Source organism: Bombyx mandarina, chromosome 10 (assembly GCF_030267445.1).
Source record: "Bombyx mandarina strain Sakado chromosome 10, ASM3026744v2".
In the NCBI taxonomy this organism is placed as follows: domain Eukaryota; kingdom Metazoa; phylum Arthropoda; class Insecta; order Lepidoptera; family Bombycidae; genus Bombyx; species Bombyx mandarina.
In genome coordinates this window covers 1,604,994-1,632,836 of record NC_143217.1, presented here as the reverse complement: position 1 = coordinate 1,632,836, position 27,843 = coordinate 1,604,994, and the positions used below count along the sequence as shown (strand labels likewise).

General features: G+C 37.8%; 1 protein-coding gene and 1 long non-coding RNA gene across 8 annotated transcripts in view; both read right to left on the bottom strand.

The window, feature by feature from the left end:
- The window catches only part of skd (mediator complex subunit skuld), a 72,181-nt gene that overhangs the window by 44,073 nt on the left and 265 nt on the right, over positions 1–27,843 (bottom strand). For all 7 annotated transcript variants that reach the window (XM_028185640.2, XM_028185643.2, XM_028185641.2 and 4 more), the window contains one exon: positions 3,027–3,342. In XM_028185640.2, coding sequence (XP_028041441.2) covers positions 3,027–3,342 — 316 coding nt within the window. The remainder of the gene's footprint in view (positions 1–3,026; positions 3,343–27,843) is intronic.
- On the bottom strand, positions 6,546–27,802 carry LOC149502114 (uncharacterized). Its single transcript, XR_016323620.1, has 2 exons — positions 8,261–27,802; positions 6,546–7,577 (listed from the first exon to the last, which is right to left on the bottom strand). It is a non-coding gene; the product is annotated as an uncharacterized LOC149502114 (long non-coding RNA).

Genomic DNA, 27,843 nt, shown 5'->3' with positions numbered 1-27,843 from the left:
TATACGCAACTAAGAGTATTTGTATACTTTATCCGTCAGAGGGAAGGATAAATGACATAATTGTAGACAATGTCAATGTCGAACAAGGAGTTGACCTTCTGAACGAGCGCGGTAGTGACTGATATTAAATCTGTTACGATTTGCTCCGTTTACCTGTTTACATTATTAATTTAGCTATTAGTGACGTCAATGTGTCGTGTTATTAATAGTTCCTTATCTACTGTTATCTGCAAATCAGCGTTACGTTATTTATTCACAGACAGATTCAAATAGGATCCAATGATACAAAATACGGTGCAAGATAAATGGAAGGCATGGAGTGGACAAACTTTTCAGTAGCATTGCTGCTGGTTCAATGAGAGGCGTTAACGAGAATGCTTGAATTTCGAGTCCATTGCTCTTCAAACAGAAACTTTTTTTAGTACAAGTGAGCACGGTAAGTATTCAAATTATAATTTTAAATAATATAATTTCCCGAATTCGGTTTTGTTTAACTAGGAAGTACTTGAATTCCAGGCAATTATGTCAAATAAGGTGCGTCAACGAATGAAGGCGATAATATCAAATAAAAAGATACACAGTACGGTGTTTTTATATGTTCTATAGTAACTTTCATTCCACCAATCAGCTCTTACTCAAAGTCTCAGAACCCAAAACAAAAGCGTCAGAAACATAATTACGTAGATTTATTTATGTCATGTTCTATTTTCGTATACACGAGTAATCGTACGTGAACTTGCACGCTAGAGGGAGTTGCGATCCTAACGGCGCACGCGACTTACAGATTTAATAAAACTTTCGTATCTAAAAAAAAAACTATGAATAGAGCTTTAGGTACATGCGAAATATTTTATAAAATTATATTATGGAATGTATTTAAAATATTACAAGTCCTCGGAAATAATAAATAAAATTCAAATATACTAAAAGATGATCTCATATAAAACAAAAACAAACAAAAAAAACAGTTAAAAACGAAATTAAGATAATTTTCTGAGTTTATGTCTTATTGTAGAATATATTTAAAACATAAAAGGATTTTGGGCAGATCTAAAACTGTACATTGAAAGACATGTCCAAAACCGACCCTAAGTCATTTGAGATGTTGAACTTTCTTACGATTCACTATGCCACCTGTTGAATAAAGGATTGATCCGCAAAAGTGTAGTAGAACAACGTCCTGAAACTTCTGCCCCTCTTTGTTCATGACTTGAGTCGTGTTTGTTAGAAAATTTACTAAAACTTTGATGTAGTCTTTTCTCAATTTTTTTATGTATTACATTTGTCGTTTCTTATTCAATTGACTAAGTAGATAAACTTTACACTAAATTTGATTATTATCATTGGTTTTTTGATTTTAACTTAAATTATTCAGAATATTTCGATATTAAAAACATAACCTCAGATTTAGTTTTTACCATAATCACTTTTATTCGTGTGTATTATAGTTTTTCGTTCCTCACATTGGGTCTAGACTCTCGCCGTAGGCAACATTACACGAATTATATATCGAAATCTTATCTTAAAAGTGTGGTATTTATATGATACATTAGAACCAATTATGCTTTAAAATGACACATTTTAAATCTTAAAATCATGCAATCTAACATGCACCTAACCTTCCTTTATGGCTATAATGTCTAAATATACTTCTAGGTTCATAGTCTTATTTACAAAGGGCTTCATCGAAAAATATAAATATTTCTTAGTCAAAGTGGGGTCCCACATTGGAGGCCCTTAAATCGAGCCCGGCTATTCCGAACCGCCCTACGAGATTGGGCGGGCGTCAGCTTCCCTATCAGCCAACTCCTTTTGTAACGACCGAGCGCTGTGTCGCAGTTATGACCGAATTCGTAGCGTTGCGGTAAATATAAATGAAGATTTTTTATTCTCTCGGATTGCAAATGGGGCAATGAAGTTTTATTATGGCATTTCGGACGAATGGCCACACGTAATGAGGTAATATTATTCGATGTTTTGGAGGTTGAAAAGTTCGCAGATTTAATGAAGACTTTTCTGAAATTAATTTTATTTTAAGATTATGGTTTGGTGACAAAATGTGCTCTGATTGGTCGCCATATTTTATTTTTTATTTTTATTGCTTAGGTGGATGGACGAGCTCACAGCCCACCTGATGTTAAGTGGTTACTGGAGCCCATAGACATCTACGACGTAAATGCGCCACCCACCTCGAGATATAAGTTCTAAGGTCTCAGTATAGTTACAACGGCTACCCCACCCTTCGAACCGAAACGCATTACTGCTTCACGGCGGAAATAAGCGGGGTGGTGGTACCTACCCGTGCGGACTCCCAAGAGGTCCTACCACCAGTGATATATATAATTTGTTATTTGAGAAAATGTTTCACAGACGATTGCACTTGTACCGCAATATTTATTTCTATCAACAAAAATCTGAATTGCTATAATTTTTTTAACAACAAATACATTTTAACAACAAATAGCCATTTAATTTTGGAATATTAAGTAATGTTTATTAAATGGAATTAATATTCCTCTTGGAAATACCCTGCGTAATAAATAATATCTTATTACTGAATATGATTTACATTTTCGTGTGGAATTATGAACCACTGCCAGATTCTTAATTGAAATGTAACCGCCGAACGTTGGCGAGTATACCGAAAAAACGAAATTCGTGTCTAAAATCTTAATTCACCGCCCCAGACAGCAGACGCTATTCAAAAAGACAATCCGAAAGACTCCGGGGGAGGGTTCTATTCATTATCGTGATTACAGTACACTGTAGCTTCCTGGATTTTCGTCTATTGTCGCCGGATGACGTCGCAACTCGCGAGATCTCAATCTAAGCTAATTGCTGCGTACAACACAGTCTGGTTAACGAGCTGTTAACATCCCTTCCTATTGTTTCAGACTGGTTATGCCACACCGATTTCGTTCAGAATGTCGTTAGTCAAATATCTTTAACGAGCCTGTCAAATAGTGCTCTATCGTGAAGTTGTACGCGTGTGGGTTAAATTAGAATGATTTACAACTATGACTTACGGCTCGATATGAGTTCCGGTGCGACGAGTCCGTTGAGGTCTGGCTCCTCGCCGTACCAGAATATCCAAAGTTCTTTGGCGGCGCGAAGTGAAAGCGGCGGCGGCGGAGGCGGCGGGGCGGGCATCATGTCATAGATGTCGGGCGGCGGTTGCGGGGCGGGCACGCGCCGCCACACGCAGAGGATGTCCCCGGCGAGGCAGCGTGCGTAGCTGCTGATCACGGGGTCCGCCAGCGGAGCGGCGCCCTCCTCGCCCTCGCCGCCACCGCTAGTCTCACCCCACACAAGCTTACGCCATTTTATGCCGAAAAGCTCCGTCTGGAACAACCATATCAACAATTAGAGACGTGTTTCAAAGACACAAGGTACACACAATATGTTTGCGGATTATAATTACAGATATAAGTTAGATGTAACTAAATGTTATCAATTCGTTTCTAAGCAATTACCAAGACTAAAATGTCTTGTAGTCTTAGTACAAACTTACTTATATAATATTGCGTAAGATGATCAATTATTATTTTTTTGCACATTCTGGGTGAAGGAATTGTCGGCCCGTTTGTTGCTAAGCAGGTACCACTCATGACTATTTCGACAGTGATATGTACCGATGCAGATTCACCATGCGCCCTACCACCGGTACTTAATAGCTCTATATCTAATAGCTCTATCTAATAAATTTTGTAGGTTTCATTTTTTATACTCGATATTATTTTTCCTTAAAGTCATTCATAAATACATCATAAGTATTATTATAATTTCGATATAAGTCACATAAGTTAGGCTACCCATACATTTGGTCTATCTAGGCTCTTTCATCTCAATTTTCCGCACACGAAGTTAACATTATTGTTTGATGACACTGTTGGTTTAATAGCTAATGCGCATCACTACAATACTTATCTATTTAATTCCTTCGCAGCATTTTATCGATACGCTACTACCTACAGTCATACGTAACGCATCGTTTCGAGACAATGACTCCAAATTGAGCTTAACAGCCACATTTAAAGCGCTATTGGCAAACGTCCAAACGCATAAAGGTGAGAAACAGGATTTACATTTAGTCCAACGGGAGGTACTCTCGGGCATTCATTTACGTATCTAGTGAATATTATAATATCTAAGTTATAAAATTATTTCTACTTGCTCGTTTCCTCATTACTGAGAATCGCGACCACGTGTGACTCTCCTCCATAGTGTTCGGTTATGGGTGGCATGAACCGCATGATATGGACTACCACCAATCAGCTGAATTTCTCGCCGGATCTTCTCAGCGGGTGGCGATTCCGATTCGGTAGTAGATTCATTCGCGAAGCAGCTGCTCTTGAGTTGTTAGGTCTTCTTCGGAGGCGCTCGGGCTATTGTTAGCAAATCCCACCCCTCCTGGCTGAGCCTTTGCTCGCCCACCTGTCCTGGTGAAGCTGGAAAGGCCTCCCTCCGGGCCACCAGTAATCATTCAATCATAAAAAAAAATGAACTTCTCTAATCCACGCCTGGGAGACCGCATGATATATCCGAAGAAGCTCATAATGCGTTCTTGGCAGACGGTAGAGGGCCTTTTTTGGATGTTTCTTTATTAAAATACACTGGTTAGTTCTCATTGCAGTCCTTGGTATTCGCTGCATCCTTCGTCACACCCACATTTCAAAGGCATCGATCTTTTTGCCATCGCGGCTTTTCATGATTATTGTTATCATTCATACAAGACTCGATATGACCAAATAGTTGAATTAGTGTTTCTTTTTTTAATAAACATATTTGTCTCTCAGCAGTCTAACATAAGGCAGCAACTTCAATGTCAAGTCGACTTGGCAGGAATTAAACTCGAATTGATTCATCGACGTCATAGTTAGCACAGCTGTGACCGAGTTCACAGATGCTTCTACAATTGCAACGAACCTGCGCCGTACAACGTTTCGAGGACTCCCGGCAACTAGTTGACCGGATCCTGGCGTGAGACCGGGGCAGGTGTCCAGCAGTCGACCTTGACTTTGCAAATATGTTAAGGGGTCAATGACCTAGCCAACCATGTGATTTTAATCGCATGGTTGAATATCATTTTTTTGGTTAAAAATTTCCACTTGTATAATGGATTGTGCGAATAAGGAATATGTTTAGTAAAGTATGCGTGCGCTGAGATGACGATATGCGAACACAGGTAGGTGAGCTCACGAGGTTCAAACCGGAGTGTTGCTAACACTGGCTCTAGGAAGAGCAGTGCTTCGCAGAATCTACCACCGGATCGGAAACGCGACCCACTGAGAAGATCTGGCGAGAAACTCAGTAAGCTGCACTAACGGCAAGAGAATAAAAATACCCTCAGAGCCGAACAATTATAGGCATCCATCAAGATCATTATAAGGGTGACAGAATGTAAAAGTGAGACAATTATTATCTTCTTGACTCCTTATAACTTTTTTCCTTATATATTTAATTCAAAAGTCAGTCCTATAGCTTACTTAAGGATTATAATACCCTTGCGGTAAGTACAAATTGGTAATGATCGTAAAAGACACAAGGATACAAAAATAGCTCTAGCCTCGGTCGTGGATCTAAGGAACGTGCAAGTGTCAGCCGCGACAAGCATCTGCGGCGGAAGGGGAGCCGGCTCGCACCTGGCAGAGCGCGCGTGGGGTCGCATCGACCCGCGCCGATGAACCTACAGTTCAAACCTCATTTGATTTCGAAACTCGAGGGTTAATGATCGTTGGCGTTGGTGTTTAAATAATATGGTTAAATAATGAATGGTGGTAGGACCTCTTGTGAGTCCGCACGGGTAGGTACCGCCGCCCCGCCATTTCTGGTATCCTCCATCACACTATGGTTTTTTCTTGATTCCGTAGATATGTGGACGAGCTCATAGCCCACCTGGTGTTAAATGGTTACCGGAGCCCGTAGACATCTACAACGTAAATGCCGCCACCCACCTTCAGATATGAGTTCTAAGATTTCAGTACATATACCTAGTAACAACGGCTGCCCCACCATTCAAACCGAAACGAATTACTGCTTCACGGCAGAAATACGCATTTACGTTGTAATGTTTATGGGCTCCGGTAACCAATCAAAACACAACAGAAGCGTAAATGCCGCAGTCCACCTCAATTGTGTTACACAATGACTACCAAACCCTTCAAACTGGGTCGCACGTGATATGTACTAAAAATAACTACTTCCGTTGGTTAAAAGCGAACCACTACTCTTGCTGGGGTAGATTTAAGCAAGTTCTATCAGAGCGAGACTCGTGAATTCACTAAGCCCTAGAGGTTACTGGCAAAAACAGGTAGAAAACAAAAATTATATATAAAAATTTTGCATAATGTAGGCATGTACGCGTATAGCTACAGACAACAAACTGGACAATACTCTTTTCTGTTGTGTTTATTATTGTCACAGGAGAAGGTTCTTATGAAAGAGAAAAAAAAAAAAAAAAAAAAATTCGCGGAATATTAGAAAATTTAAGAAAACTTAAGGTAAAAGCACTAATGCTAGACACTTTAAGGACAAATCAAACTTCATTCTCAGTTATCAAATGTATTTATCAAAAATTATATTAAATCTTTTTTTTTACTGTTAGAGCTACATTTAGAGATAAATTTTTTCATATAAAATATTTCAATACTGTTGTAGTTTCTACAAAAAATTACAAACTTGTTAGTTCTGCCATAGACACTAAAAGATGACAGCATCGAAAATCAAATCCACCAAAAGTTGACATCAGTTGGCACTAATAATAGACACGACTTTAACGTTAGTTTTATTATAAACAATTATAATCAATCTTAAGATCATCAACTATTTACTTAACGCTATCTTGTAAATTATCTTTTCATATTGGAAACCCTTGTTTGACTATAGCTTTTACCCATGTTACGAGTATTTTTTCTCGTTCTTTCCCTTGACTTTATTTAATAAAATTACTCGTGGAACTCCAAATTTCTTTGCCGCAGTAGCTGTCGGAACGCCCCGCCTCATACCCTGGACCAGGAAGGTCAAGTACTTGGGAGTCACCCTGGATGCATCCATGACATTCCACCCACATATAAAATCAGTCCGCGACCGTGCCGCTTTTATTCTCGGCAGACTACCCCATGATCTGTAAGCGGAGTAAAGTGTCCCTTCGGAACAAGGTGACACTTTATAAAGCTTACATAAGGCCGGTCATGACTTACGCGAGTGTGGTGTTTGCTCACGCGGCCCGCACACACATAGACACCCTCCAATCCCTACAATCTCGTTTTTGCAGGTTAGCAGTCGGAGCCCCGTGGTTCGTGAGGAACGTCGACTTACACGACGACTTGGATCTCGAACCGATCAGAAAATACATGAAGTCCGCGTCGGAACGTTACTTCGATAAGGCAATGCGTCATGGTAATCGCCTTATCGTTGCCGCCGCTGACTACTCCCCGAATCCTGACCACGCAGGAGCCAGTCACCGTCGTCGCCCTAGACACCTCCTTACGGATCCATCAAATCCAATAACCCTTACATTAGACGCCTTCCGCTTTAACACTAGGAGTAGAGATCCCGGTAATCGTACTCGTCGAACTCTGCAAAGAGTTCGACGTGCAACCTAACCTAAGCGTCAGCCCGTTGAGTTTCTCGCCGGATCTTCTCAGCGGGTCGCGATCCCGATCCGGTAGTAGATTCATTCGCGAAGCAGCTACTCTTGAGTTGTTAGGTCTCCCTTGGAGGCGCTCGGGTAGCTGTTAGCAAATCCCGCCCCTTCTGTCCTTGTGAAACTGGAAAGGCCTCAGGGCCACCAGTAAACCCTCAAACATATATATTCTTTTATGGCTTCTTCAATATTGGCTTCAGAGTATTGAAACATCTGACCCTTTACTGGCGGCATCGTGCTCGAAACTTAAGCTGAAATTAATTGATACTAATAGTTGACATCTAGTATACCCTAATAGTTGACACTGTCTTCGTTTAGTTAGACTAGTGTAAAATGAACGAAACTCAGATTGAAACTTTTGTTTTACAACATAAAGGCTGAATTTGAAGAAAATTAAGCTAACAAATTCAGTTCGATGTAACCCTAGTAGAAGACACACGTGTCATCTTTTAGGTTTTGATTCATTTTTGGTACTAATAGTAAACACCACTTAAAATTTGTACAAAAACAAACCAAAATAACAAGGAAATGGTCCTAATAAGTCAATAATTTCATACATTTATAATATCGAAACCAACAGTAGCCAATAATTATAAATATAAGACAAAATCATACCTGTTAAAAGTCAGATGGCTTAAGGAAAATGCTAAGAATTACGCGCAAAACGTCAATCTGCTCACATTGTTTGTTGTCAACTGATGCCATTTTGAAATTTGCTTCTAACACTGTACGCAAGCTTTTGAGAATGTATCATACATGGTACTAGGTGTCTTTAACATCAATAGCAATGTTATTTAAGTGTCTAGTTTCCTTATTAGAATTTTTTTTTTTTTAAAGTGTCATCTTTTAGTTCAATGTCCAGCATTAGTGCTTTTACCTTAACTACCAAATTTTCAAATGTAACCTAATGGCGTTTGACTCATAACATTTTCTCAGGTTCAGATTTATAAAAAAAAAAAAACATTCAACACTATTAAATTTTAGTCCCCGAAACGAAGCGAGGTCGGGTCGCTAGTTGATAATATAAATAGCGTGTATGTATATACTAGCATTATTAGAGACTATGGGCGATGGTAAACGTAAATTTTGCAAATTAAATTCATAGCGAAACGATATTCAAAGCTTCGAGTTTTTTCCATTGCGCACTACGTACCTACCTACCCACTTGTGTGTAGGTTAGGTACCTATGTTTTTTTTTTCGTCGTTGGAATTCAAGTAAAGGTTGTGAAGACAAAGTCGGACGGTGCTCCGTGTACGGTCCGACCGCTTTCTAACGCCCGATGCGACGCTTCACTTTCTATTGTAACTATGTGATCACTTTACTTCTCTATTTATCGTGAAAAAAAAAACAAAAAAAAAAAACCCCTAGCGCGCTAAATTGTGATTACATACTTAGGTACGTTTTATTAAATACTGTTTTTGATTTAAACACACAAAATTTGTTAAGTGTAAGGCTTTTATATAACATATTTCGATCATCGTTTCACGCAGGCACGACAAAAAAAAACCTTTGCTTAACATTGGAAGTTTAAACAAAAACCCTTAGCCTCGAATTGGAACTCCTTTGTCTTTTGACGTGAATCAATTAGCAATAAATTTTTTTTACAATGAAATGAAGTGACTCAAATAAAATTACAGTCGAATTGAACGTTAGACGTGTCGCTACTGAATGCGCCCGCCCACACGAATGAGGTCAATGGTATGCAATGAAAAATCAAGAGCAACATTTTAGCTGGAACGTCGATAATACGAGAATCAGGTACACAAGGGTACCTTTTTCTTTTTTAAAACAATTCCACTGATCGTTCAGGTAGAAGCTAAATTAGCTGCAGCAGCTAACTGGGGTACTTCTACAAAACATACTTACATTGAAATCAACTCAATATCCGAACGTCACACAACTTCACCACAACGAAGTCTATTGCGGTCAAATTTACAGAATTAATAGGTATAATAGAAATGTATTATTTTGGTTTTGCATTTATTTCCGTTGCTTTGTGTGCGTAGTCCCTGCAATAAAGGTCGCCCACGCGAGCAATTCACGTGCAGGCGCGTTGATATCTTTTGCATTAACTATATTTGGAAACTAGCAGGAATGACTAACTTGGTCCGTTACGTTCGTAAATCGATATAAATGCACCAACAGAACGATTGGATAACGAAAACATTTTAACGTAAAAAAAATATTTGATTGAATTAGGACCCGAGATTTATAATTAATTACTAGTCGATTATAAACAAGGAATCGCGCAAGGGTTCACAGCCTAGACCGAAAAAGTTAGCAAGTAGAAAAAAGTTGAGCACCGCTAGACGTGCGAGCGAGACGGCCCGTCCCGTGCGTACGAGACGGCGCTAACCGCGAAAGTGAGAGGGGTATACGTTCGCAGCGGCAACGTCGCGCGGTTACGTTACTAGCGACTAGCGGGTAAACAATCGATGCGACGACGTGCGCGTGCGCCGCCCCCGGCCCTGCACTTCGCTACTGCATTTTTGACGTGTGACGTCACTAGACGTACCACGATTTCGGCGGGGTCGAAGGGTTGGGCCACACTAGTTCACGAGGTTCAGTAAAGGCCTATAAAATCCCACATGCGCCCTTCCTTGTTCGGGCCGACCAATAAAACTGTAGTGGCTACAAAATTATTTGTTTGTAAACAAAAACAAAAAGACGGTGGGTGTTATTGAAACGATCTAATCCGTTGAAATATTTCACGTTGTAAAATCGACCGAAGCAAATAAAAAAAAAAGACAATTAATACAAAAGAACTGTAATCGCATTATAAATTTTAATGTGAATACTACTATTTGGTTTTCTAGTAATATTGGAGGTCAAGGAACTTTTGATTCTTATCTCAATTATTCTGGTTGTGACAGCATAACGAGTATATGTGCATATCGGGGAGACAGATACGATGTTTACAATTACGCGCCGTATCAGATACAAAACTGTTGTGCATTTTAAATACGTCGCCAATAGCGTCTTACGAAGAAATACATGAACATGACATCTTATACTCGATTTCTCCTCCTTGGTAAATACGATAAAGAATTAGAACAAAGTTACGGTATAAAAGCAATTTAAATTTTGAAGAATACGGTGTGCCATTCAGTTTTGTAATTTCATGTGAACTCAAGGACTCAACTTGAGAGAGCTTGCCTAGCAAGAGAAGTGCTTCGCTGAATCTACTACCGGGTCGGAATCGCGATCCACTGAGATAGGGTCAGAAAGTCAGTGAGTTATGTCTGTGGGCTACTTTGCATGTGGAACTCTTCATAGTAATCGTAAAGACGGCGACCGGTGCTTGAAGAAACATATACCTTTTAAATATTATCAATATCGGCTCAAGAGTATTGCAATAGATTCAATAGATAGATGCAAAGCTTCATATTTGACATCCACCGGATTAATGTTCTATTAAATCGCCGGCGATAACGTCATCTTTTTTTTACCATCGCACGGCCCGCCACCGGAGAAGTCACTTCTATCAGGAACGATCGCGTCCATCCACAGTGCATTTCCAGGGATATAGTTCAGTACGCGCCATCCGGAATAAACTTCTCAATACAGTATGGAAATCGCTATGCAATGACCGCCTTCAAACGAATTTTGAGTAGCATTCTACTCAGCGGTAAATAGAGCTCCTGGGCATTGCCGACGTCCATGAGTTACTGCGAATATTTGTATCAGATGGACTCTATGCTCGTATATGCCCATCTTCCTGTAGTAGCAAAAGATTATTAAAACATCAGTCGAGTTTATCTGGATAACAATTTGTGCAACTAGAGCACACATGCTCTTGACCTCCGCGAGTTACTACAACTATTTCTCTGTAATCCGTCAGCGTGGAGTAGTCTCCTCATTTCTCTTTATTCCTAGGTCGAGTACCGGCATGATGACCCTCATCGCTCAACCGTGGACTTATCACACGATACGCTTTCAAGAGCAGCGTGGCAGTTATTACAAAGCACTTGTGACTTCGGACTTTTGACTTTTGCTTAGATGGGTGGACGAGCTCACAGCCCACCTGGTGTTAAGTGGTTACTAGAGCCCATAGACATCTACAACGTAAATGCACCACCCATAAGTTGTAAGGTCTCAAGTATAGTTACAACGGCTACCCCACCCTTCAAACCGAAACGCATTACTGCTTCACGGCAGAAATAGGCGGAGTGATGGTACCTATCCGTGCGGACTCACAAGAGGTCCAACCACCAGTCAAACGTCAAATACCGTAAAAACCTTTAAACATTTTGCAGCGTATGTTATATAATAAAACAGTTGACAATTTGTCGTTTTTAAATTTTCAACTGGAAACAGCTACAGACAACGGCACTCCTCGTATCGCGACCGTCTCGCGGTCCGCTCGACTTCCGCCAACGTCATCGTTAATATGGATTGCGCGTGTGTACACTTATGTCACATACACGTTATCCACCGTACCGTGTTGTGTTTGTCCGTTCGAAACGGTTTTAATGTTGATCTGCGATGTGTATTATTTTTATTAGCCTTGATTAGTAGAGGCATTAACAAACCTATAAACGCTAAAACATGAATGTTCTTGGAATGTACCTACTGGTGGGTAGGACCTCTTGTGAGCTCGCACGGGTAGGTACCACCACCCCGCCTATTTCTTCCGCGAAGCAGTAATGCGTTTCGGTTTGAAGGGTGGGGTTGACGTTGTAACTATACTGAGATCTTAGAACTTATATCTCAACGTGGGTGGCGCATTTACATTGTAGATGTCTATGGGCTCCAGTAACCACTTAACACCAAGTGGGCTGTGAGTTCATCCATCCATCTAAGCAATAAAAACAAAAAAAAACACTTGACACAAAAATAACACTAGCAGCAGCCAAAAGAACACGGCGACATTAAGACCATAGGCATTAGACTTCTAAGTTTCCGTCGGACCGGTCCGCCATTTTGACCTGATGAGTAGTGGATTTTAGCTTCAGTGTCAAGACACAAAGGTTAGTTAAAACAATTCTTCAAATAAATAAATATATTCATCATAAATGTCATAAATTCGCGAAATCAGTATTATCTACAGTCCTAACGACTCTCTTTTATCTAGAGGGAAATGGAAAGGCCAGTTCAGAGACGGGAGTATTACTCAGAGCCTCTGGACTAAATACCGCTCCTCTGAAAGAAGCATCCCTCTTTAGTACTAGAAACCTCATCTTATTACTAGCCAAATACGTCAACAATAAATACACAACAAAAGAAGAAGAAATCATTTTTTATAGTGCAGATAATATAAATACTGATAAAGATACAAAGCCATACGAGAATATGTAGATAATCAAAATAATGCACTATGTAAACACTATAAGAAACACAATGCAACCGCTTAGTATTTCGAATGTTTAAGAACGTGAATATAATTTTAATACGTACGCTACATATAGTATTTAACAATTGATATTCAATCGTTCTTGTAAAATCATTGGGCTGTTATGCACTTCCTGATTTTTTTTAAGTTTACAATCGCATTTTATATGCATTATGATATTTATGTTTTTTTTGTTTAGCATCATCAATATACTAATCATGTTTTACCTAATAATGTGTCCGTCTTTTGAACGGTTTATGAGTAATATGAGGTTTACATAAATAAAAAGTTTCCGTGTACGGTTATTCTTTAGGCCTAGAATATCACCGCCATATCTCCTCCGGTGGGTATCGTAAATAACCCCTAATGGTTTCACTAGAGAATGAACTGCAGCCTTCTCGTGAGTTTTATACAGAGGTACTGCGTTTTTTCCTCCTTAGCCGCTGGTAGGCTAGAGGGACTATCAGCTACGCACTGTCTGGTAGGTTTCGTCCGCCACCGGAGTAAAATTCATCAATATTACCTTGAACCACTGCGTTCATTCACAGTTCAATCGAGAAGGACTTGCTAATACTACTCCTAGCAAGAAGAGTGCTTTGATGAATCTACTATCAGAACGGAATCGCGACCTTTTGAGAGGATCCAGTGAGAAATTCAGTGGGTTACGTACTGCGATCACTAACTGTAATTTACTTGTGGACCTATTGGAAACCCACAAGGGTAGGTACCGTATGTCCGTAAAGTTCTACTGCGTAGCAATAACACTTTACACCAAATAGAGTTTTTGGAAGTATTTTAGTCGATCAAAATACACGAATGTATACAATTTCCTTTTATTAATCTAAAGATTAACATTGTGCTCAACTTTATTCCACTGAAACCGTAAGTACATATTCAAATACTAAGCAAGTACGCGTAGGCGGTCGCAAACTAGACACAAATTAATGTAGCTCACTCTATCCTATAGGCGGTGAACTATCAACGTTAGAGGGAGAGAAGAATATTTCTCACGACAGCAAAATAATCACCTATGAACCCAGATGTACGAGATAAAAGATTAAAACGTTAATAGTGATTCGGTTAACATTGAAACCGTTGGACGAAGATTGAAAATAAACAGTGGCGATAAACGTTCTATTCTCGAGACTGTCAAGAGCAAGGACTATTTGTATAGACAATATTTACACAAACAAACACGTAAACTGTATTAATTAATACTTCACGTTATTATTACGTTTTGTAGTTAGTTGTTTATGATATATACTTTTAGCACGTGAATACTGAATGATGGAATTTTTGCGCTGTTTTAATTTAAAAAAAAAACAACAACAACAAATTGAACGCTAATATGATAAGAGGAAGCTAAGAAATGAAAAAAAAAACCATTTAGTTTGCAATCTAAGCTGTCTTGGCTTAAATCGCAAACTAAATGCAAGGACATAAGGAATAGCTTTTTTTTATTGCTTAGCTGGGTGGACGAGCTCAGAGCCGACCGTGTTAAGTGGTTACTGGAGCCCATAGACATCTACAACGTAAATGCCGCCACCCACCTTGAGATAGGAGTTCTAAGGTCTCAGTATAGTTACAACGGCCGCCCCACCCTACAAAACGCATTACTGCTTCACGGCAGAAACAGGCGGGGTAGTGGTATCTACCCGTGTGGCCTCACAATAGTTCATACCACCAGTAAAGCAGCTTTATTAAACCCACAAAAAAAAACGATTAAAGAACGCAAAATAACTTCGGAGAAGCACGTAGCTTACAAAATTTAAATATTGTAACGTTATATTCACAAACAAGGCAATCGTTTGAGTAAGCGAAATTCGTTGTTACAATCAAACGGAGTCTCATATTGCATGTGTCGGAGTACTAAAATGGAATTGTTATGCGTTGAATGCGTCTAGAGGCACGCGCCATCGGCTCGGGGAGGCCACAGCGAAACTCTTGCGCATTATTTTCAACTTATAATGTCCGTACATACTACCTACCTACATACCATAAAATTCAATGACGAAACGTGATGATCTCTGTCGTGATATCAATAATATTTATCTACCTTAAAATTGTAGTGATTGAATATTTCGAACGATGGAATAAAACGAGTGCAAGCTTGATAAATTTGAAGTATAAATCGGTTCACGTATGTACGTACCTACATCTTACACGTGTATCGTATAGTCGCTGTTATTATAATATGTATTTGTTAATGTAATTATGATAAGTCAAGTAAATTAATTTACCATACGCTTTTTTATTCAATACGCAAAGATTTTCAAGATATTTTTGCCATGTTTTTTTTTTTTGCTGAATTTGAATGAACAAGTTCAGGGCTTATTTTAACACCACATACGCCTACCGGAGCCCAGAGTCAGAGGTGAAAGTCTCAAGTAACTGTTAACTCCTAAAAATTAGAACATTGAAAATATATTTAAAAAAAAAAAAAACCAAATTCTATAATACATAATTATGTATTTCGAAACTTTTCTTTAACTTTCCTTTTCATAACAGGATACTTTTTTACGAATTTTATAAACAATATTTTTAAACTGATTTCTGGATAAATCTCCAAATTAATATCGAAACCAAAACAAAATATTGTTTCAAAGTTTAAAAGGACAGGCGCGCCGCTCGAGACACTTGTTTTTAAGCATAAGAAGTGGAAATTTCAATATTACAACTATTGTAACTTATAAACTGGAATCTATGATAGCTTCGCAAGAAAAAAGGATAGGATTTTAGGGTTGGCTCACGCGGGCACTCAAGACACCATACAATTAGTGTTCAGAAAATAAGAATAAAGAGGAAGGAAGGAAGACTTATTACTATTATAAAGAGATAATGTCGAACAGTATTCCGAGAGGAGTTGCATTCCCGTATTCCTTACCTACCCGTTTTAGCCTTACTGAGAAAGAGATAGTCAACTTAAGAGATACTAAAAAAAGATAGTCTTACTAAAATCCTCATCGGAATGGGGGCAGGGGAGATGAGGTGTAATTCTGATGTTATATGTTTTTATAATACACTGTAAGCTGTAATACAACGTGTTGTCTCAATGCACGATTCCAACGATAACATCTCTGTCGGTTATGTTTTTAAGTCCTGTCAACGCTATAAAAAGTTAAGGACCATTCTGTTTTAAATATTCGAATTCTTGCTTAAGTACCTACCTGATACTTATTAAGCAACCGACCAGTTGGCTTGGTACTTACTTTTGCTACTACAACAGTAGGACGCGTTCAATGGGGGGGTTATTGTTTGCGAGTCGTTTATGGTGTTGTAACAATCAATGACTTAATCATTTCGATGGTACGTTGACACGTGACGTCATCGTTTTTATTATTATTAAGTTTGACTGAACTCAATGTATGAGATTGGTTCAAATCTAAACGTATTTATTTCCCGCGAGTTCTACTTATTTAAGGGTTACTTATTTTTTTAATTATCTAAAGGTTTCAAGAAACGCCTCATGTTCATTTCAATCAAATGCGTTGTATGAAAGCAATTAGCAAAACTTTTTTATACATTCTTAGGAATATTCGCTATAACGGACTCAAAAATACGCTTTGATATTCTACTAAACAATTATTTAGAGATAAAAGGTAGTCTAACTGTCTTTAAATATCCAGGCGAACTGAAATCGTGTGTTAAGAACAATACTTTTTTCAATTTATAAAATAATTTATAAAATTGATTTTATAAATGACCCATTTTTGTAGCGGATGGAGGAGTAGAGGAATTAAGATATTTTAATGATTATTAGTACTAAATTTTTCTTAGCGAGCATAATGTGAGCTCTGCTAGGTCGAAAATCCGTATGTCGTTAATTGGAAATTGTATAATGCTAAATAATCTTGAAAATATTGTAAACGCGCCTCAGCGTTTTGTCCAAATATCTTGTCTATATGTAAGACATTGCTACCGCTAAGGGTTATAGTCACGTTTAATGGTTTATGAAGGAGAAGAGGCATAAATGTTAATTATTTTTGTTTTTAACTAGCTATCATAACGACCAACTGATTGATTGATTGGTTATGCTTATAATAAAACAAAAACAAATGCAACTTGCGGAATCATACCTAAATATTTTTTTTGACAATTATAATAAACAATTACTCTGGTAATTATGTATTAAAGATAAACACAACGTAACTTTAAATGTGAAAAACACTTTGTGTTTTACATTGTCTCTTTAACGAGAAAGGCTACATAAACATTGTTTGGTCAAAATTAAAAGTTTTATTTTGACCTTGTAATATATCTATTTTTATTTATTTTTTATTACTTAGATGCGTAGACGAGCTTACAGGTGGGCTGGTGTTAAGTGGTTACTAGAGCCCATAGACATCTACAACGTAAATGCGCCACCCACCTTGAGATATAAGTTCTAAGGTCTCAGTATAGTTACAGCGGCTACCCCACCCTTCAAACCGAAACGCGTTACTGCTTCACGGCAGAAATAGGCGGGGTGGAGTTTTATTTTGACCTTGTAATATATTATGGTAATTTTTTTGTTGGTAGAAACTAGGGGCGTTACTCTTCTAATAACATCGTTATTGTTGTGCTACGACGGCCCTTTCTCCTCAGGTGGACTGTAACACGACTGTCCGTCTGTGACATTGAGAAGAATAAACATTCGTAATGAGCGTGAGGGGTTAACAAGTGCGCGATGCGGCTACACACGCTGGTAAAACGGCAGAGGCGCGCGCCGGCAGCGGTTAACGAACCCGTCGCCGACGACCTCACGTCTAGTCTAGAAATTCGAGGGCACAAAAACCGATCCTAATTTTGCTGAGCTGTTTTATTTCGCACGACGACATCTCCTAGCGACATCGTACAAGCAAAACTGTATACGTTAATACGTCAAGTGAAAATAAGTACTTTGTACACCTTTTTACGAAAATTGCGCGGACGGAGGAGTATGAATTTTCCTGCACTTATAGAGAATATAGAGGAGTGCAGTTTTTTTTTTAAATTACGCATTAAGAATACATTAAATCGATAAAAAAAACATACACGCATTGTCAAACTTTTGTCATTGTTTAAAGTCTGTGGTCAAATTTAAAATAGATTAATATTGTTTATCTTTAATAATATTTGTCTATAGTGTAGTCTTGGCGAAATCCGTGATTGTAGAAGTATATAGAATAGTCTTTGACAATAGAATCATGATAATGTTCAAACTTTTAATTTCAATTAATTATAGTCGAATTTGGACTAGTTGGGGGAGCACTAGTTTTAAATTAAAAGCGAACGCTATGTTGTTTAGACGCAGCAGCGACCGGCGTGCCTTCTGTTTATCATTGAAATAACTTCTCACGGTTGTTTTGAATCGGCCACAATCTCTATGGTGACACGTAACCACCGCTCCGTGCACCATTTACTAAGTGGAACGAGACTAATGTCGGCGCGAAAGCCAGCGATTTATTTCGTCGAGCAAGAGAGACAATATCAACTAATAATATTCGTGATGGGCACCATATATACGCGTTTAACTACACGAATAATAAATACAATAGGTAATGCGAGTTGAAATGATGCTTGTCCTTCGTTGCATGCGTCATTTCAATTTAAAATTCAATATACGACCAATCGAGTTTACCTACGAATAAGTTACTGTAAATCAGAACCGACTAAGCGCCCGCAACAATATTCATCGCTAAGAATTGTACTCGAAAAACTAAATCCGTACTATTTGGCGAATGAGAACGAGCGCGACTTGGCGTTCACACCTTCGCGCTTCGGAGTACGGTGGGGAGGTGGGCAGAGAGGGGTTATGTAGAGTGAAAGCGTTTTATATTAAACACCGTGACCTCAGACGGTGCATTTGACGATTTTCAACACAGTTAAAAATATAAACTTTATTAAATACACATTTTAAAAATTAAATGTTTTAAAAGATTTTTTAGAACTTTATTATAAAGTTGAATCTTATATATCTTTCTGGCAGATTTGTAAACGAGGTTATATACGTAGACGAGAATGTCGCCAGTTATAATGATTACGTAACATGTTAATTAATCAATTTCACAATAGCAAATGGTGACATACTTTGAAGCTTCTACTATATAGGCATACAATATCTCCGCGGTAGCTTCACCACAACGACGTTATGTTCATGAGATGTATCTTAAATTTCAATGTATTAAGCAGGCTACGATAGCGTACAAACAAGAGAACAGTGTTGTTTCGTCAAGAGAAACTGGTTTACCGTGAGAAACGATCTGGCATGCAAAGGGCCAAGACGACTAATGTGGTTTTTAGACCTACATGACTTATAACTATCACGGAGCAATGATTTCGTTAGATTTTGTTATTTTTTTTTAACCAGACTATAGCCTAATTTTCGAACAAGAGAGGATCTAAATTTTTTATTATTGAAGCCCTTTTTAATGAAAGCATACGAACCGTTGTACGAATGTTCGTGTCGGAATAACCTTTGGCCGATAAAAGCGAAAGTGGAGCAACAAGGCTACTTACAGAATACTTGTTTAATTCGATCGATAATTCACCGTGAAAACAAACAAAGCATTATTGCGGCGATGACAACACAATCACCAATGCGCTAAAACAGATTACCCAAAACACTTGTATTTTAATTAAAATAAGTGTGCGACGTTTGTGTGTGAATACATGAAAATATTGTTCACTGGTCAGGTTTAAACTAGAGGACATGTGCGTATTGCGGTCGCCGCATCGTCAGTATCAATAACAGGGCAGTGAACATTCCTGAACACACCACGTTTCACATATTAATGTGAAAATTGTATATGAGCAACATTGCGACCGCCCGCCGTGTCGAATGTGGGACGGGTAGCGAACACTCTTCGGTTATCTTGACCCACATATCGTGACCGCGGTCGTCACCGGACTGCACTGTCACTAATTTAGCGGAAGAGAACACATATACCACGGAATTTTTTTTTTTATTGCTTGGATGGCTGGACTAGCTCACATCCCACCTGGCGTTAAGTGGTTACTGAAGCCCATAGACATCTACGACGTAAATACGCCACCCACCTTGAGATATAAGTTCTAAGGTCTCAAGTATAGTTAGTTGTTACCACGGCTGCCTCACCCTTCAAACCAAAACGCATTGCTGCTTCACGGCAGGAATGGGCAGGGTGGTGGTACCTACCCGCGCGGACTCACAAGCGGTCCTACCACCAGTAACTACTAATTTCCCATTTAAATACAACGTTAGTTAAATCGTTGTGAACGAAATCAAATGCGACAAACAATTTTCCTCAAGAGCATCACATCAAAACAGAACCTTGACCCAGAATGTGTGGCTCATAACAAAATAAGAAGGAAAGGACGAGTTGGCATTGGCCAGATCAGGACGTTACTCTGTCGTCTTGTGTCCGTAGATTAATATCGTAAGTACTGCGACAAACGATTTATGTGGCGGAAAATCGTATTAATTCATTTCAGAGAGGAATCAGATGAGCTCAAAACGATTTCAATTTCAATCGCAACTCAAAGATAAGTGACAACGCAAAAAAAAAAAAACAGTGAAACTATATATTATTATGATTACAATTTCAATGAAATACAACACCTCTATGGAATAAACTTCAATATCACATTAAGAAAGGTTGATTGAGTTACACATAGAAAAATAATTCCGGTTTTAAATAGATCAAGAGATTTTTAAACGTTTCATACATTTCTCGAAGCGAGGTCGAATAAAATGCTTGGTACCAGAGCAACCTTGCTTGCTTATGATACGGGCGAAGGACGATCTAATGTTCTCAATACGATATGTTTTATTAAACAGAACATCTGACCTTGACCTAAATGGTGTTGCTGCAGAAGTATGATGGGCAATCGAGCTCACGTTCCGCCTGATTTTAAATCATCTTGATATCTTAGGTGGAACTCATAGTTGTACCTCTTCAGATCGAAACATCTGATCGTTTTGCGGAGGATAACGGTGGGACGATAGTAAGATGGTATCGACGCGTGTGGGTTCACATCACATACTAACATCGGTGTTTAAGATGGAGGGTTGGATTAAAGACAATCAATTACGAATGATAAGAGTAGCTTACGTTCTTCTAATTAACAACCGACTATTATCGTATTCTTTGACTGTCGATTATAATCATCGTTGTTTATATGGCGAAATGTATTCATCGTGAGCACGTAAATTATGTTCATCAGTGCTCAATGTGGACACCAATGAAACTAATATTACGTACCTTACTGGACCTGCCCGACACAACAGCAAAAGAAAAACTGTTCGTACATATGTTATTAAACACTTAAAAATTTGAAACACTTATTATTATCAACAGTAGATGTCACGTTTGATGATAACAAAAGATTCCTTCACCTTCACGTCACCCGTGTTGTGAACAATGACGACATGTGATACCCCGTAATAGGTAACGTTTTTTCCTACTGAAAGTACGTCAGAGAGATATATATCCGCGCCTTTAAAACGAATTAATGTCATAATTTTTTTCTCATTTTGCACGGACCAATCGCAGAATTTATGTTACGTTATTAATTAATTAAATTTAATTTCAAACCTTGAAACTTTATACTCAATCGTATATCCGGATGATAATGCGTTCTTACTGTGATTCTGTTTTGCATTTCGTAAACGGGTTTCATGTAAAAATATCGCTGCTCTTTCACGTAGTCACGAAACGGTCCTCTGTCGTGGAGAAAATAAGAACTATTTTGTATATTATTGCTGACCCGGCAGACTTCGTAGAGCCTCAAGCGATAAATAAAAGACCTAAGCTTTTGTATAAAATATACTTAAAACAAACAAAAGCAATCCGTCCGACGGAAGACGCATCAAAGGAAAAACAAAATTGTTTTTTTTTATTTAATTCCGAGCATTTTCATATTTATGTAGATAAACCTTCTCTGGACTTCCACAAATAATTCAAGACCAAAATTAGCCAAATCGGTCCAGCCGTTCTCGAGTTTTAGCGAGACTAACAAACAGAAATTCATTTTTATATTTATAGATAGATAGATAGATAGATAGATTTGACTACATAAACGAGTACTAAGTACAGCGACCGTGCTAAGTGAAAGATATGTTTTCTTGAATCAAATTAAGTTCATTACACTATTTTATAAGACTATTTCAGACTACATGTGTGTCTATGAAAAGACTTTGAACCGTTCGTTTAACATTTCGAGGGGTGAAAGGCTATATGGTTTAAGCGACATATATCTTTGTAATTAGAGGTCCGTTTTATTTGGTATTAGCATCAACAATTCGATGTTTTTCTTCGATCAATAATACTACTAGATTCGCGATTAGCGCTTCAAAAGCGGCCCGAAAAATAAGACCACAAATAAATTTGTGGTCTTATTTCAAATTAGTATGGTCCAATCATAGCCAACACTAAGACGTCAAAACGCTGCAATGCGCGTTCAAAAACTGAGTAAAAAACCACCGTAACACCAAGGTTTTCGAAGGAATATCTTTTTTTGGTAAATTTATATTATTAAGTGTTTTTCATAAAATAATAAACACAATTATATTGTAAATAAAACACAATTTACGAATATTGTAATTGTTTGGCCAATGTTTGCGACAAGGCACCAACTATTGTAACAAACATCACTATTCTTGGACAGGGAATGCATAGAGTAGTTTTGTTATTTTATAATGTTATTTTTGTTTGTAGATTTCCTAGTAGCCCCTTGTCGCTGTGCACAATGGATATATATTGTCGCGAAAGAAAGAGGAGAAGAAATATAGAACTCTTATAAAAATTCTAGAATTGTTCAATGGTGGTGGCAAATCAATGCAAAAAAGTATTAAAAAAACTTTATATGTATGTGTAAATATTTTAAGCGTATATGCTGAAAAGGATTTGTTTTCTGGGGGAAACGAACACAGTCATAAAATAAGCCTAAATTAAACTGATTATAGAAAAATTCATTGATATAAGATTACATTATATTTGTAAAAAGAAACCGCTCATATAAAAATGACTTCTAAAAGACAGCTTCATAACAAACTGAATCTGTTTAAAGGTAATTAAACCTACATTATTGTTTTAATTACTTCTGTATAAAGAATACGTGGAAAACATGTTTCGTGTTTCCTTTCATATTTTTTTTACTTTATTCAATTTTATTTTTTATCACCTATTTATTGTAATAGCGGCAATGTAAAATATTATCTACTACTTTTTTGAATCGGTCAAAAATAGTTGCGACCATACAAAACAAACCTAAAACAAATATGTATATTCTGCAACTCTATGTCTTTCAATACTTACTGTGTTCTGAGCATTGAAATGTAATACCAAGAACTACATCTAGTTCCACAATACAACAAGCACGAAATTTTAAACAAATATTTTTAACCTTATAAATTAGGCTTTAAGTATCATTTTAGAATAAATATTTTTGTACTGATGACTTTTTATGTTCAAGTGACATTTTAAATTTATTCCATAATATTCTTTTTCTGACGAAAGGACCTAAATACATATATTTTGCAATGGTAATTAAACTTTATGTTTAAGTATTAAGGTTTATAATAAACTGAAGTCGTTAACATTAATAAACTTTTTTCTAAGAAATGAAGATGTTTTCGTGTCTGCAAACGTGGCCACTGGAGCGTCTTATTTTTGTTCCTGATCCGTAATCTAGTACTATTATTGATCGAAGATGTTTTTAATTGAACTTCAATTACGTTTACCCCATCCAAATAGCTGAAGCTATTGAAGCTATTGTTATAGTATTTTTTCCAAACTTTAACCTTTAAATGGCTCACGTGTGATGTTGCAAAAATGTCGCATAAACCAAACATCCTTTCACCTCTCGATATTATACACCATCAGGTGGGCCGTATGCTCGTCTGCCTACAATAAGTAATTAAAAAAAAAACGTATTATTAATCCGGACGTTTCATACGCTTCATCTTAATCGTCACCAATTATTAATTATACAACAATATATTTCAAAGTTTTAAACGATACTATTTTAAAATTCCGTTCCCGATAAAAATTGTTAAACAAATGTTTTTGACATAACCGAACAAAACAGTACACACAGACGATCAAATCGAGCACATTTTACGAAGAAACAACTGATAATAACACCGCAAATGTGACTCTTATCGTGTGTGATACTGTGACGTATGCGTATGTATATATGTATTCACAGCGACCATCGTAAAAGAAAAAACAATAAGCGGTAATTCAATAATAATGCAGCTCTCCTTTCATTACCAATTGGCTTGATCTCCACATTGGCTTTGATATTTAAATAACAACTAGATGATGACAGAGTTTTGCTCGTTTTTTTTTTTTTATGATAACGCCATCTTGTTGTGTCTTTAAAGCGGTTAGTTGCCTTCAATTAAGAAAAATAGTATTGTTATTCGCCAATAGATGTCGGGAAGAGTTCATTATTGAAAACACGAATAAAACAACATTTTCTGAAAATAAATCATAGCTAGATCGATTTATCGCCCCCGAAATCCCCTGTATACTAAATTTTATGAAAATCGTTGGAGCCGTTTCCGAGATTCAGATTATGTATATTATATTAATATACAAGAATTGCTCGTTTAAAGGTATAAGATAAGATAAGATACAACTGTTGCATATTTTAGTATAGATTTTTATTAGAAAGTACATTCTATTCCAAGTCAATTTGATTTTTCCGATATTAAAATTCGATAAGCACGATTCGAGTCAAGCCGCGAATGCAAACTCTGTCTCCGTCAGTACGTTCGGTACGTGTTTTATCTTACAAATTACGTAATACTGCTTGCTTCAAGTGTCTTTTCACAACTCGTTTATATTTAATTGTGATATATTCAGCCTATCGAGATAACTACTGACCGACGATATGGAGATACCTTGGTGGAATTATGCCATAGCGATACGAGAATGTTTCGAATGTCGGAACACGAATTATTCCGGATTTAGTTTGGAGTAATATCGATAAACAACAAGGCTTTATTCTAGGCTCCAAACCTTTGTATGAAAAAAAAAAAAGAACGATAAGTTATCAGTTTAGAGTTGGATGATAACGACCCCCCGACACAACAAACCTGCCGCAATCGAAAAAGTTTCTATACTAGTTATTTCTTCTTGATTTCCATAATAATTACATGGTTTTGTTACAAAAATATATATATTTAGATAACATGACATTCACTTTACCAATTAAAGTGGTAAATTTGTTTGCAAGCAATAATTTGTAAGTTATGATTATTAATGTTGTTATGAAGTCTTTAGTTTTGGTGTTAATTGTTATTTAAGTTTTATTATTAAAATCGATATTTATACTTTTTCAATTCACCTAATGATATTCAGCAGCATTCAGATGAATGCAAGTTTCAATAGAACCCAAAAAAGTCCGAACCAATAAACTTTATCGTTCAATAATACCAGTAACCAGAACAGTACAAACGAAGCGTTTAACAGCCGAGAGGTCATTACAGTCACCTTAGATATCAACCTAAGAAGGGATCATTTGAACCTTCTTCGACCGTTATAAGGTTCAGTTTTATTTACCATCACCGCGTTCGAGTAAGGCACTGATTTCGTAAAGCCAGGTAGAAGTTTTTTAACGACCTTGAGATAAACGACGAACGCAAGTATTCGTTGTAATTGCTCATTTATTTACTACCACGCTACTGAAGTATCATGATACTGCCACTTTTAAACTAAGCTGTTAAGCCTTAATATGTTTAATGCCTACGTTATTTCTACATTTTAAAATTGCGTTCTCAGGGAGTTCATATTCTGTATAACGTTTTTATTTTAATTAAGACTCACCCTCCCGCGTCAGTTGGGTAATAACATACTGTGTGCACAAATAAGATACTTCAGCAGGAGTGAAAGAAAATCCTAAATTTTATTATCTGCGTTATAATGTAATTTTAAAGTTGACGTAAGCTTTTAATTTATGACCCCCCGATTTAATGATGTATTATTATTAGACCCCATTCGTTTTCTGTGCAGCTCCTAGAACTTTAATAAAAATTAAAGATTTTTTAGATTTCTTCCTAGTTTAAGTCATTTAAAGTTTATAATCGAGTTTTAATTTTCGTACATAATTAAATATTTCAGATTTATTTTGTAGATACATATAACGGCAGTTAAATAATTATAAAAACGAAAACTTTCAACAACTAACAATCACAAGAGTTGACGTTTTCTATGTGAGATAAAAATTAAGATTACGTTATGTAAAAGTTATGACCTACAAGGAACTAAGGATTCATAACACTGGGAAAATATGAGCACATTCAAGGCGAAATTGAAGTCGTGCTCCGTATGCATAGAGGGCGATAAGGGGTCGGAGGCCGAGGGTGGGAGCAGTGTTCGTCAGATGTCATGAATAACTTAACGGTGGATTTCAACACTTTATGGTCACCATCATGTAACCAGATCGGTTATGAATATTTTCATTTTAGACTGAGAATGGTTTGCCGTCGTACGCCATTTTACTGTTCATCTAATGGCTATATTTAACGATTACAATATAAAAAAGGCAACATTGAATCGTTTCGAAACTGAACAAAATTAGGAATGTTTTAACCTAGTAGAAGACAAAGGGCCACAAGTGAACAGGTAATCTGTCCGCACGCGAGTAGTGCCTGGGCGGAGGCCCGCTTATGGGAAAGTTACAATCATTACGACCATTCATAAACGGTTGAATGAGCCGCAAGACGCCTGCGCAGCCGGCAAACCAGTGCGCGCGCGCACACATCGCGACATCTGTCTTGTCGCGGAGCAGACGCCGCTGTGTTGCGATACCATCTCGACGCCGAACGATCTCCTCAATATTTCATCTTTTATATCCTGAAGCCATAACTCAGCCCAAGGAAAAACCTATTTCAAAATTATATCTGACAAAAACAACAGACTAAAAGAGTGTAATGAACCCGTCAACCTAGCAACCTCTGATGCGTCATCGCAGTCATCGCGCTACGTAAACGAGTACAATTCCACACGACAAAAGCTTGTGTCCGCAAACGACGCATAAATAATTAGACAATAAGCAGGCAGGGCAAGAAATCGGTAATTTGTATCGTGTCGAGATAGGCGGAGCGCAGAGGGAGACGGGTGCAGGCAGGCGCGCGCCGCCGCGGCGCGAAGATATGGCAACGCGTCAGGTGGAAGTGGCGCCCGTGCTGTTCTCGCTTCTCGCCGAGGACGACCGAGCGCCCCCGGCTCCCCGCACCTTCAACCCGCACCCGCTAATCCTCACCCGAACACAATCTGATAAAATTCGCGCCAGCTATGAACATTACGCAAAGTCGTTCAACACTATAAGGCACCGATAATGAATGACCCCGGCGATTTCTATACCATGCTGTCATACATAAACATTCGAAGCTGTCTTGCTATCGAAAGATAAAGCGAACAATTTCAAACGTATGAAAGTTATTTCCTCGACTTGGCGAAACTAGTCTTGCGAACGCATTACGGTCCGCGTTACGGCCAGGTGAATTTAAAATGACCTCTATGGGCCGGTGGCTTCTCATGGCCTCGCTAGCCGAATGCGTTGACATTTTGTGGGTTAGCAACTCAACGTGAATCTGTGGTGTCGCGAGAACGATGCCAGGATGACTAACAACCAGGCGTCATTAGTTGTTTCTGTGTAAATGGTCTCATACTAAAATTATAGCGCAATAAGATCGATTAGGAAGTCCGATTGCAGAGAGGCGAATTTCGTATATCAACGGCCGATGACGATAATCAGATCGTCCACTTAACTGTCGTGGTCTCTTTAGTTAGGAATTCTCAAAAAAATGTGGACACGTAGTCAAACAATAGTGGACTTCACAGGTGTCACACACTTCGTAACGATTTCGAAAGAAAAGTACATACGAGTTCTTTCATCAATGTAAAAGTGACTTAC